The 13,412-nt window shown below is 39.7% G+C and overlaps 1 protein-coding gene across 2 annotated transcripts in view; it reads right to left on the bottom strand.

Moving 5' to 3' along the window:
- dnah10 (dynein axonemal heavy chain 10) overlaps positions 1–13,412 on the bottom strand; it is a 65,800-nt gene that overhangs the window by 8,500 nt on the left and 43,888 nt on the right. For both annotated transcript variants that reach the window (XM_047347217.1, XM_047347216.1), the window contains 23 exons: positions 12,596–12,748; positions 12,252–12,512; positions 12,003–12,175; positions 11,831–11,924; positions 11,548–11,715; positions 11,223–11,411; positions 9,585–9,756; positions 9,309–9,512; positions 9,143–9,223; positions 8,263–8,460; positions 7,998–8,159; positions 7,707–7,881; positions 7,325–7,506; positions 7,064–7,200; positions 6,761–6,978; positions 5,896–6,117; positions 5,634–5,781; positions 4,087–4,366; positions 3,752–3,981; positions 3,393–3,666; positions 3,204–3,308; positions 2,963–3,117; positions 2,726–2,880 (listed from right to left, as the gene is read on the bottom strand). In XM_047347217.1, coding sequence (XP_047203173.1) covers positions 2,726–2,880; positions 2,963–3,117; positions 3,204–3,308; positions 3,393–3,666; positions 3,752–3,981; positions 4,087–4,366; positions 5,634–5,781; positions 5,896–6,117; positions 6,761–6,978; positions 7,064–7,200; positions 7,325–7,506; positions 7,707–7,881; positions 7,998–8,159; positions 8,263–8,460; positions 9,143–9,223; positions 9,309–9,512; positions 9,585–9,756; positions 11,223–11,411; positions 11,548–11,715; positions 11,831–11,924; positions 12,003–12,175; positions 12,252–12,512; positions 12,596–12,748 — 4,136 coding nt within the window. The remainder of the gene's footprint in view (positions 1–2,725; positions 2,881–2,962; positions 3,118–3,203; positions 3,309–3,392; positions 3,667–3,751; positions 3,982–4,086; positions 4,367–5,633; positions 5,782–5,895; positions 6,118–6,760; positions 6,979–7,063; positions 7,201–7,324; positions 7,507–7,706; positions 7,882–7,997; positions 8,160–8,262; positions 8,461–9,142; positions 9,224–9,308; positions 9,513–9,584; positions 9,757–11,222; positions 11,412–11,547; positions 11,716–11,830; positions 11,925–12,002; positions 12,176–12,251; positions 12,513–12,595; positions 12,749–13,412) is intronic.

Genomic DNA, 13,412 nt, shown 5'->3' with positions numbered 1-13,412 from the left:
CATTCATTCATTCATTTATTCATCCATTCATTCATTCATTCATCCATTCGTTCATTTATTCATTAATTCATTCATTCATTCATTCATCCATTCATTCATCCATCCATTCATTCATTCATTCATTAATTTATTCATTTATCCATTCATCCATCCATCCATTCATTAATTCATTTATTCATTTATCCATTCATTCATCCATTCATCCATCCATTCATCCATCCATTCATTTATTCATTCATCCATTCATTCATTCATTCATTTATTCATTCATCCATTCATTCATTCATCCATTCATCCATTCATTCATTCATTTATTCATTCATCCATTCATTCATTCATCCATTCATCCATCCATTCATTCATTCATTCATTCATTCATTCATCCATCCATTCATTCATCCATTCATTCATCCATCCATTCATCCATTCATTCATTTATTCATTCATCCATCCATTCATTCATTTATTCATTCATTCATCCATTCATTCGTTCATTCATTCATTCATTCATTCATCCATTCATTCATTTATTCATTCATTCATTCATTCATTTATTCATTCATTCATTCATTCATTCATCCATTCATTCATTTATTCATTTATCCATTCATCCATCCATCCATTCATTCATTCATTTATCCATTCATTCATCCATTCATTTATTCATCCATTCATTCATTCATTCATCCATTCATTCGTTCATTCATTCATTCATCCATTCATTTATTCATCCATTCATTCATTCATTCATCCATTCATTCATTCATTCATTCATTCATCCATTCATTCATTTATTCATTTATCCATTCATCCATCCATCCATTCATTCATTCATTTATCCATTCATTCATCCATTCATCCATCCATTCATCCATTCATTCATTCATTCATCCATTCATTCATTCATTCATTCATTCATTTATTCATTCATCCATTCATTCATTCATCTATTCATCCATTCATTTATTCATTCATCCATTCATTCATTCATTCATCCATTCATTCATCCATTCATCCATCCATTCATTCATTCATTCATCCATCCATTCATTCATCCATTCATTCATCCATCCATTCATCCATTCATTCATTCATCCATCCATTCATTCATTTATCCATTCATTCATCCATTCATTCGTTCATTCATTCATTCATTCATTCATCCATTCATTCATTTATTCATTCATTCATTCATTCATCCATTCATTCATTCATCCATCCATTCATTCATTCATTCATTCATTTATTCATTCATCCATTCATCCATCCATTCATCCATCCATTCATCCATCCATTCATCCATCCATTCATCCATTCATTCATTCATCATGAACACCTGATTATATCTAGTCCATTTAAGCTCCATCACACATAATATGTGACATAATGAGTGAAATTCATCCTTCTGTACAACTGTGATCTTAAAGGAATGATGGTTGCTGTACATAGTAGGTCAGAAGTTTACATACTCTAATCTTAGGAGCCACATTATTTTGACCTTTGAACCTAACTGACGCATCTGCACCATTCTTCCTGGGTTAAATGATCATACAACATACATGTCATTTTCTAAAACAAGAACTGGGTCTGAATATATTCTGGATTTATTCTCATCAACAGAGATTAGAAACTTTACATATCAGCTCACATATATACATACACCCCTACTAATATTTGGTTAAATGTCCTTTAAAGAGGTTTAGAGAAACTATATCCTTCTAGTAGTCGTATTCTTAGCTGGATATTTAATCAGTCTTCCAGACAACATTGGTAAAGCTCTTTTAAACTGGCTGGTTTCCTGGCATGGACCGGGCCTTTAAGCATAGTCCACTAATGTTAGGTCGGGTTGGGCCTGGGTCCATTCCAGAAGCTCGAGCTGGAACACCCGACTGTGTCCGAGTATCAACCGTCTGACCCCAACTGTGAACTCTGATGAAAGATACATGATTAGAATGTTCTGGAACAACCTCAGAACCAGTGCGGTCCAAGCCTGTCATCATTTGTCAACAGTGTTGCTGTCCACAGTGAACTAAGAGCCAAACAATTAAATTAATACATAATAAAACCAACTGGGTTCTGGAGACGTTTTAAGGTCAGAATGACCAGAAGAATGTTTGGAAGAGCCTAAAGTCCATTTCCCGTTACCTACTTGGCTCGACTCAGCTCTACTTGGGTTTTAGGGTTTTTAATTAGGTACTTGTACTTGTTACTTGCTTCTACTTTAGGATCTAATTAGGCTTTCAAACCTAAGAACACTGTTCCATCTACCAAGCATGGTGGTGGCCCCATCATGCTGAGGGTCTGGTTGGTACTGGTACATTACCAACAGTAGTTGGAATAATAAATACCTTTAAATTGTCCAACTTTACTACAAATGAACAACTGGAAAGATTAAAGTTGGACACTCCAGTGTTTCAATTGGACAAAATCCCCAAACAAGCTTGTTGATTGGCTACAAAAACTGTAGTGTGTGTGTATGTATATATTTGAGCCTGTGTGGATTGGGGAAAATACACGATAAGTCAAAGTCGTGCAGCTAATTCTTGTTTTTGAAACTCATCAAACTTGTATGTTGTATTATCATTTCACACTGTGGAAGAAAATGGTTCAGATCCATGATGAGTAGAACTAAATCAGAACCTTCCTGCTGCTGATGACTGGATGAAAACTGTGGATCGGTGCTGTGTGTCTATATACTGCAGCCGCATAACTAAAGTAGCCTCACTTCTCGCCCATGGTCACAGTGACGTAGTCGGTCACACCTCTGAAGACTCGGTCCAAGCGGAAGCAGCGCAGTAACAGCAGGTTCTGAAAGGCTGAGAGGTTCTCTTTATATTTCATGGGAAATGGAGCCTGTTCTGGAGCGTCCAAATCAAACCACTGAGAAGGAAAAAACATAATAACTGTGAAAATCAGTTGAACTAACCAGACTGCACTGATTTCAGTTACTGGAGTCACTCACAGATTCCCAGTCAGTGGGATTTTTCCCAATGTCATCAGGCAGAGAGCCAAAGTGTTCAGGAAAGAGCTCTGAGAGTTGAAGCAGGTCCTCCCAGCCCTGGTCAGGAAGCCAGTCACATGGCTTCTTTTTAACGCTCTTCTCCAGAGACAGATTACCTTTATACATTTGATAGGGAAAAGAAAACTTTGAGGATTGAGGATGTTCATAGATATCAGTTTAAAGGTTTCTCTAAATATGTCACCTTTAATAAGAAATTCCAGCTCCTCCTGGCGGGCCCTTCCCTCTGCCTGTTCGATCTTCACTGTCATGTTGAAGGAAAAGAGCAACTTGTGTCTCTCAAACAGCCCTGAAGGACGAGGAAACCTACAAATTACAATGTACACCTGAAGGAGCCAATATTTCCAACATTATTCTTCCTCGGCTCTTTTACCTGTACAGCCGTAGTTATAAACATTGTATGTCAGAGTGTTGATGATGTTCTGGAGTCTTTTGTGAAGGACAGAATCAGAGCAAGATTTACGTAGCGACAAGTCAAAGACTTTCAGGTACGATGCCAGTGAGTATTGGTACATGCTGCTGACCAGAGCCATGTCTGTCAGGACGAAGAACAAGATGGCGCCGCGCTTTGCTGCAGGTCTGTAGCCATTTCTGAGCTGATCAATGTCCATTGATGTCTTCTGAGCCAACGTGAGCTTCTCAAATACCTGACCATCACAGATTTAAAGACAATCAAAAACTGCCTCTGTATTCTTGAATCATTTCATTGCAGCAAACCGTATCCAATCTAACCTCAGTGGCTTTCAGCTTGGTTTCCTCTAGAGTCTGAACAAGCTCCGTGTTCTCCAGCATGTTTCCTGTAGACGTGGCCAGCTCTCTAAGCAATGAATCTCCAAGGTTTTTCAGCAGCTTCTTGTTGTCACTGGTCTCTTGGATCAAACGCTCACGCTGCTTCTCCAGGTCCCTCTTCTCAAAGCCCATGATGACGCTCAGGAGCTGGTCCTCCAGACCTTTCAGTGTTACTGTGTGTAACATTCACACAATATTTAGATGTACACACACCAACCATTTAGTATCACTGTTAATAACACACAGATAACAAGCACAGCTGTCATGGCGGATCGTACCGGCGTAGTTAATGACCGTGGTGTTTCCAAACACTGATGGAGTATATTTGGGATTAGCCACTTTGGTGTTGAGATAAAGTTGGAAGTTGGGATCATAATGGACCTCCTTGTCTCCCAGCATGACGACCTGTCGGCCCTCGGCTCCTTTCACATTTTTCTCCAGTAAGTTGTCAATTACCGGGTCGATGTACTCGTCTACATCTTGAAAGAGGAATGGATAACCGTACCTAATGGCCATCTCAAGCTGTTTCAAGAAGTCTGGATCATTGAAGGACGATATCTGGGGGAAGATGTTCACACTTGTTAGGACTAAACCTTAAACTTTCAAGTTGTTACTTGGTGACCTACAGAGGACCTGAAGAGAGAGTGAAAACAAGGTTTTTTGGAGGCATCAATTTTCTACGTCGGACCAAAAATGACTGAAAGTTAATTAAAAAACAACAAAACATAAAAACGTGGAACAGAACCCTATGGAAGTTTTTTGTCTTTAAAAGCATTACAAAAAATGTCAAATATAAAAACTCAGTGATGAACCGGATCATTTTTACCTTTTGTCTTGTAGTTAAGTCTTACATCTGTATCGTTTTATTTCTGCTCATTTTCCGTGAAGTGACAAAGTCTTTTGGAGAGGATTATTTTTTCCACGTGAATCAAGTTCTACTTTGGTTTCAAATGCATACAAAGAACAGCAGAACGTGCAGCTTTAACTAGAACTACAGCAGCAGTAAGTGAGTATTTCTGGATGACTTACGATGCCTGGATTTTATTTCTACTGCATTTTTCTATATTGGTTCTTGTTTGCTTCTTTCTGTCACAAGGAGGTACGAGAACTAAGAGTCAAGGAAAAGACCATAAATTCAGGTCCAATTATTTGTATCCCAGTTTTACCAACATGTTTCTTCTGACTGGAAGTAAAGTATCATTCTGGAACGTCAGAGCTAGGGTCCCAGCTTTAATCCAACGGAGGAAGCTGGAGATTAGGGTGATGGTAAGAAGGCTTTCTAACCTTAAAGACCTGGAGGTCATCACCAAAGATAAATCACCAATATGCCACTGGACACATGCAAAAAGATTGGTTTTTCTATTCTTCAACATGCTATTTTCATTCAAATTTAAATAAAAACATTGTTTTAATCTGTGTTTCTTTTGCATTTTCTTAGTGTTTTATTTTGCTTATATCCTATCAGAAAGATCTTGGTTAAAAGAGAATAACTTTAGATCTAAATCAGCCAAGGGAATGAATCATTTTGGGTTTAGTTGCAAACGTGTCAAAAAATAGCAATTTTCCAGCTCAACTGATCTGTCTGGAGACTAAAATGTGATCTGGTGAGGAGCAATGACCTTATGAAGACTTGCCTGTCATAGCTTCTCAAATTATACCGGAAAATAATGAAGAAATTAACATTTACAGCTTTTAAATGGCTGCTTTTTTGTTACAAAAATACAGAGTGGAAGAAAAACTCATTTATAATCTGCAAATAGAAAAAAACAATTAGTGAGTAAAAGAAACCCATGACAAATAAAGTGTTTTTGTAGGGATTTTTTACCTTGAGATTATTGTTTTCTTCTTTGTTTTTAAGCCAGTTGAATGCTTGCTGCTGAGGATCAATACACAAGGCAAATCGACTCCCTCTGGTGGTCAGGATCCCATTCTGCACCGACAGCTCATCAGGGGGCAAACCCTCAGAGCCCCACCTGTTGCTCAGGTTCAACAGACACAGTTAGCTCCTTTATGATCAGCACTGAGTGGAAAAACTAATTCATCGATACGTCTGATTTATTTTTGTCATGTTTTTAAATGGTCTGCACCTGCTGATCTCTGCATCATCAGTAAGAAGGTTTTCCACTTTGAAAGGCTGACTCAAGGGGATGCCTCGCTCCTGCACATCCTGAACCCATATTTGATACACCATCTGATCCCTGAACTCCCAGCTGAAGGCCCCTTGGTAGCTCAGGAAAGCAGCAGAGACCAGGCAGTCACCAAGGAGGAGCACACGCCTCTGCTTCAACTCGTCCAAATCTGTGCTCCATCTAAGATGCCAAAAAAAAGGGTCAAAACAGGCTTTTGATTCAGTTAAATTTCATTATTTTAAGAACTATAATGATTTAAATGTGGGATATATGAGAATTACAAAAAATGGATGTTTTTGGACTCTGTCATGTGAGTCCGGTGCTTTCATCAGCTAACTTCAGGACCTTTTTCCAGTTTACTGTAAGTTTTGTGGCCGTTACTTATGACGGTAAAAAATAATGCATTCTTTGTCATTTCCTTAACATTCATTAAAGCAGCTTAACAGGGAAAAAAAAGCAGACAGAAGGAGCAACAAATAAATTAACATACACATAAAGAATATTAATTAAATGCAGTTTAAGACCTGAAATGAAAATTTAGACATATATAAACAATATCTAAATTGGACCCAACAGAACCACAATGAAAACAATCTGAGACAAAATGATGAAGAGAAATGGAGAGAAGAAGAATGAAGACAATTGTTACTGACTACCACAATGTTTTTTCTTGATTTCTTTTAGTGTTTCTTAAAGCCAGAAAGTTGAAGGACTGGTTTTATGTCTTGTCTGGAATCTTCTTTTTCTGACCAAATTAAACAACTGAAAGTTTATCCTCTGACTGGTGACTCCATCGTTTTTGCCAGGGGTTGTAAAACCTAACCGTTGATTTTCGGAGCTCAGGCCAGAGATGAGTTTGTCAGCAGCTACAAGCTTCCTCTCCATGACTTCAGCCTCTTCCTGCAGCATCTGCTTTTCCAGAATAGCAGCTTCGTACGTCTCTTTAAGACCTTGCAACTCTGCCTGGATATCTCTGAGCTCATTTTGAATGTGCGCCAGTTCCTTCTTGCTCTGAAAGAAATCCTTCTCTAGGCATGCCACCTGAAAACAAGAGAACAAAATGTTCTTTTCATTTGAACTTCTTGTAATGCAGCAGAGCAAAACAGGAACCATGGATCTGAATTACTTTCTCTCTCTTGGGTTCAATCTCCTTGGCGACATCGCAGTAGCCTATGATGGCTTCCACAAACTTCAGCATCCCTGAGCCAGCTTTGCTGATGGCTTGCATCTTCTCAAAGCTTGTCTGTAGGTTCTTCAGGAACTCTGCTCAGGTCCAGTCATAAACATTACAAAGTTAAATGTGGATTACTGTTAAACATATGAAGTACATCAATTGTTTCATCACCACTTTAAAGCAGGTTTTCCAGAGATGTTGCAGCCAGCCTACCTTTGACGGTCCTGACCTGGCTGTTACTTATGGAATCACAGTCCATCTCCATTAAGGAGCGAAGGAAGTTGGTTTCTGACATCATCCCCTTCGCCGACTGCCAGCTGATGTCTTTGTAGCCTCGCAGCACCAGAATGCACTCACAAACCACCTGCACTTGCTTAGGTGGCTTAGCGAAAGATCTGCATGAAGCACCAGCCAGAAAGAGGCAGACAGTAGAGAGGACTGATTATTAAATCATTTAAATATTGGTTATTAATATCAGGCCATTCTTTGTCCCATCTACACAGTATGTTTTATATTTTAATGTAGCTCCATATATTGCCTAAATGTATCATTATTGTGAATTATTTGATCAGTTGAAATAAAGTTCTGAGTTCACCGGATCTCAGTGACATCTGATCTTTCCAGGTCTTGCAGGGCATGACGGGCAGCCTCCAATGCTGGCAGAGCTTCAGCCAAGGAACTTTCAGCTTCTTTCTTTTCTGCAGCTAAGACTTTGTTTTTCTCCTCAATCTCTTTAGCTTTTTCCTGAGCCAGGGCCTTTTTCTCCTCAGCTAAGAGGAAAAAACCTCCAGTTATTGATCTTGTGGGGTTTGTTTTTCATTAGCCATACATAACAAATCCATCAACTTCTAAAGCTCAGAGCTAAAAGATGCAGACATTTACTGACCTACACTTGTATTTGTAGCAATGTTTTCCAGGAGGGTTTCACAGGTTTTTGACTTTTCAGCAAGGACCACCTTCTGATCTGCAAGCTTCACATTTAGTTCAGCCAGTAGATCACTGGCTTCCTTCAGTTTATCCAACCCACCCTCTAAACGCTTGCACTGACCTACAAGTGTAAAGAACAGCCTCTAAAATGATCCAAATATTCAGCTTGAATTGGTCCACCAAATCAGGTATCATGCTTTAACAATATATCCCCATCTTTTTACCTAGAATGAATTTGTCTTTTTTCTCCAAGAGATTACAGTAGGTCTTAATAAAGTCCAGGTAGTTCTTTGGGGTAACATGGTTGCATCGTCTAAGTTTTTGCAGGAACAGCTTGCTGTAGTCCTTCACACAGGTATGGACCATGCACACGTGACCTATAACTGCTTCAGAGTGAGCATCAGGGATCATTGGATTTTCTCCTGTAGAAACACAAACATCAAAGACAGAGTTAGAGTGAACAGACAGACGGCATCCCCACAATAATGTTGCGACAGCAAAATGACCTCAGGTCAGTAAAACCCAGACTGGATTTGCGGAGAGAAGTGAGACTTGCACAGTCACTTCATATTGTCTTAATATCGATTATTCTGATGAGGATAGAAGTTTGGAGAAATTCCACCCACGAGAATCGGTGTAAAATGCTGCCAGAATTTATGTTTTAAATGACAGTTTTGTCATAAAGTCTTTTAACCCTTTGTTGGACTCCAGACTGAGACTAAAGAGAGCTTTTAAATCCGCCCTCAGGCTGGCAGGCTGTTAAGCCCCCAAGCGGCTTGCTCTGACATCCTCTTCCTCAATGGACAAACCACCCAGGAAACCTTCACCTCATGAACTCTGCTCTGATGTTCCAGTTTTGCATTCTAGACATAAGTTCATCACTCTTCTGCATTCTCAGATGTCTTTTGCTCACCTTTTTTTCAAACCTTTTTTACAGATTTTTTGATTGCAAACATCGAAATGAGTATAGCTATCATTATATACAAGAATACAATCCAAAAGTCATAAAAACAATAATATCTTCTATAAAAAGGGACAAAATTTGATCTCCTTTCTGTTAAACGCAGTTTTTTATCCAGAATACGATGATGCGTAACAACACACCAAGGAAAGAGTGAGCCACCGCTTGTAATGCTTGTGGAGGCCATGGTAGGAACCAGTCTATCACGGTGTTGTTCATCAGTCCTTAGAACAGATTGCACATAATTAGTCGGTTAATAAAAACTCAAAATGTTTAGAGCAATAAAGGAGGTTTCAGAGCACACGTCACCTGGAAAGTTCCTGCAGCGTGTCCTCAGGGTGTCTCCCACTGGAGACATGCCTAAAACAATGTGGAGGTTGTTAGCACTCTTATTGACAAAGTACTGCCACAGACTGGCTTTGGAGGGACCGGCTCCCATTTTCAGAGCCTCATCACGAAGCTGGTTGAGAACAGACTCCTTCTCATCGTCAGGGAACAACGCAGGAACTATGCCTATAAAGAGACTTCATGATTAGTCATTATTCAGCAGATCTGTTCTGTGTTGGTCAGAGTGATGTATCCAACCTGAAGTCAGCATGTTGTTAATCAGTTCCAAGAAGACTTCCTCAGCGACGTGGGCATCCGTAAAGAGGAAAACTACCTTCTTGTTTTCAATGCCAAGCTTCAAGTACAGGGTTTTCAAATCTTCTCGGAAGTTGGACTCATTGTATCCTCTGCTGAGTGTTATCTCAAACACCTGACAAACAGTTTCTGTTACTACACGTAGTAAATGGACTTCTAAACATGTTTTACTGTTTTAATCCTGCTAACAGTGCAACATTTTAAATAATTTAATAGTTTTTAATGTCCGGCAATGACGTTTCTTCCCTTTAAACCTTTTTATAGTTTGTTACATTACAGCCATGTACATCTATGTATTTTCTAGGAACGTTTTGTGACAAACTACTTGTAAAGTAGAATGAAAAGGACACGTAGACCCAATTACTCTGATACTCCTAAATAAAACCCAGTGTGAGCAACCACCTTCTGAAGTCATCTCATTAGTAAACAGAGACAACCTGTAGGTAACAGAACAGCGTAAATCCAGCTGATCTGTGAAGGTCTTAAAGGTTTGTCAGAGAACATCAGTGAACCAACATGTCATGGAGACAAATGAACATGGCAGGCAGGTCATGAATGAAGTTAGAATGAAGTTTAAAGCAGTTTCAAGGTATAAAACAACCACCTAAGCTTTGAACATGACACAAGTACAGGTCAAGACTATGACACCACAACAAAGGTACAAATACGTGCCCACCCATCTAAACTGCAGGGCTGGACAAGGTGAGCATTAATCAAGGAAGCAGCCAGGAGGTCCATCTTTACTCTGGAGAAGCTCAGGTTTCAGTTTATTACAAACCATGTAGGTGATAAAGAGCTCCGATAAAACCAAAGTAAAATGTAACTTTATGCCTACATGATACTCGATGTGAGGCGGAAAACTACAACTATGCATTATCCTGAACACATCATCCTCTAAATAAAACATGGTGGTGGCAGCATCATGCTGTGGTCATTCTTTTATTCAGCTGGAAAATAAAAGCTGACCAGTTGATGAATGAAATACAGAGCAATCCTGGACAGAACCTGCAAAAGACTTGAGACTAGCGTGGAAGTTCATCTTCAAGCAGGACAATGTGTTAAATGGCCCTGTCAAAGCCCAGAACAAAATCTAATGGTGTATCTATGGCAGGACTGGAAAATGTATCTGCAAAGCGCTCTGCCTCTCGTCTTTGACCTATTTAACAAAGATGTATGGGCAGAAGTTTTAGTCTGTATGTGTAAAACTGGTAGAGACATACCCTAAAATACCTGCAGCTGTAATTGCAATAAAATGTTAAATGTTTTATTTTATTTTCACATCACAATTAGGCTCTACTTTCTGTTGGTCTCTCACAAACAATTCCATTAAACATGTGAAGATTATGTTTGTAAAGTGGAGAAATATGAAAAGAGGGAAGCTGTATGAACACTTTAGTGGTTAACTGTGCTGATGACTCTGATCATTATAGTATCCAAGCAGGAATAGAGGCTCATGGGAACGTTCACATCTACACTATGGGCATTTGATCTTTCTAGATAGTGTTTTAGTCTGAATGGGTTTATAGTGAAAATCTACAAGCATCGTTTGTCTTTGATGCCAAGTAACAAATGTTTGACAACCTCACAGCCAGCAGTGAAAGCAGCAAGCCTGGTGAGCGACTGTTTGCCAGAGCCCCCCACGCCAACCAGCAGTGCGTGGCCCCGATCAATGCGGATGATACGGTGAACCCGGGTCAGATGTTCCAGAGCATCATCGAACAGCACAAGGTTCATCCTGGACTTGTTCTCATTGTATTCCTCAAGTATTAACTGCAGATTGCAAAGAGAAATCGTGTGTAAAGAATGGTAATAAGTCCTGGCACAAAATGCTGGATTCATACAACATCAGATTTCTGAAGGGACTTCAGGAGCAGGCTGCTCCTCACATTAAAATCACTGAACTTGCCTCAAACATTGCTTTAGAGGACTCATAGTCTTGGATGTCCTCATAAACTCTTGGTTCAGATTCACTGAGAGCTGTCCTGAAGTCGCCAAAAAGTATCGGGTCACTCATCACTGCCTCCATTTCTGGATTAAAATGTTCTTCAACCAGGTTCTTTATGTGACCTTCGACCTGTTGGTAAAACATTGATAAAGTTGAAAACTCCCTGAAAATTTAGGTCTACATTTGACGTTCTATTGGGAAAAACAACGACACAAAGTTGACAACTAGTATTGATTCAACTTGCCAATGTTTTGTCGGTTTCATCAATGAGTCTGTCATGAAAGATCCTCAAGCACTCATTTCTCCAGACACGCACAAACTGGGTGACGGTCAGAAATCTGTAAGAAAAGCAGGAAGTCATGTTGAAAGGCGGGTCTTTCTTAATCTGGAAGTAGAGCAAATATAGCAGGTCAGACTTGTCTGGGTTGGTGAGGATCAGTCCGTTGTAGACTCTTGACAGGTCCCTCAGGTTGAAGATGTAGTGGAATTTGGAGGGAGTCGGTGGAAGATCTTTGATGATGAGGTTGTAGAGCTCCAGGGTGCAATCTGTGATTTTATCACACACCTTCCGAATGGCATCCTCAAACAGCTAAAATCCCCCCATCAGCTTTATGAAACCAGAGTGACATGAAATGGTGAAACTCTAAGTGTGAACAGAGACTTACCTTGGTGTGACCTTTGATAATAGAGGCATAGATGAGGTGGAGAGACTCCACTGTTGGAAAGGGGCTGCTGAAGACGCTGAAGAGCGAGATGAAGCGTGGATCCACCTCATTCCTACCACCTCCTGGCTTTCCCATGGCAGCAATAAAGCCAAGGTCTTTAAGGATTTTGTAGTTAAGTTCTTTTCCTCTGTCATAAATGCCGCCTCGGTCCAACAGCAGCTTTAGAAGTGCAATAGGCTGCTGGGTCCCATAATTATCCACCTGCGTAGTAGAAAAGGAAGATCCTACCACTTTCACCACCAGGTCAATAACAAGTGACTCGGTAGAGATGATGGAGGAGGTACCTTTGGTATGTTCATGTCATCCAGAAATACCAGTAGTTTCTTCCCCATTGTAGGACCATATATATCTTTGGTCCTTTTTTCCACATTAGCCTCTAAGTTTCTCTGCAGGTCCATTGAAGTTGTTCTTGATGAAAAGTTGATGATCAGATTAATCTAAACAGAAAAACATTTCAACTCATTTAGGGAGAAAGATATTTAGAATAAAGTTATATATCAAGTTCCTTGCAAAAGTATTTCTCTCCCTTCAACGATTTCATATTTTGTCAGTTTACAACCACAACTTCAATGTATTTTACTGACATTTTATGTGATGGACAAACACCAAGAAGCTCATAACTGTCTAGAGGAAGATTCAAGGTTTTCAATATCCCTCAAAGAAAATCTGAATGTTTGGGGCGTATTTGTAGTCACCCCTCTACTCTAAACCCCCAAATAAAACGCAGTAAAACTAATTTCCTTTAGAGTTCAGCTAATTACTAAGTGGAGCTCCTCTGTGTGTCATTTAATCTCAGGATAAATATAGTTGTTCTGGTTCTGGCCTCAGAGGTTTGTTGGAGAACATCAGTGACAAACAGCGTCATAAAGACCAAGGAACCCAGCAGACAGGTCAGGTTTCATGTGATGGAAAGTTTCAAACAGAGTTAAAACGATATCTCAGGAGTTCAACTTCTCTGTTCAATCTATCAGCTGAAATACAACGGCACATCTACTATTATACGGCTGACCAAACCTGACAGACTGGGCAAGGAGAGCATTAACAAGAGAAGCAGTCAGAAAATGTATGACACCTCTGGAGGAGCTACAGAGATCCACAGCC

This window comes from Girardinichthys multiradiatus, chromosome 20, assembly GCF_021462225.1.
Source record: "Girardinichthys multiradiatus isolate DD_20200921_A chromosome 20, DD_fGirMul_XY1, whole genome shotgun sequence".
Lineage (NCBI taxonomy): Eukaryota > Metazoa > Chordata > Actinopteri > Cyprinodontiformes > Goodeidae > Girardinichthys > Girardinichthys multiradiatus.
The sequence above is the reverse complement of the archived record's forward strand: the minus strand, read 5'-3'. Positions and strand labels throughout refer to the sequence as shown.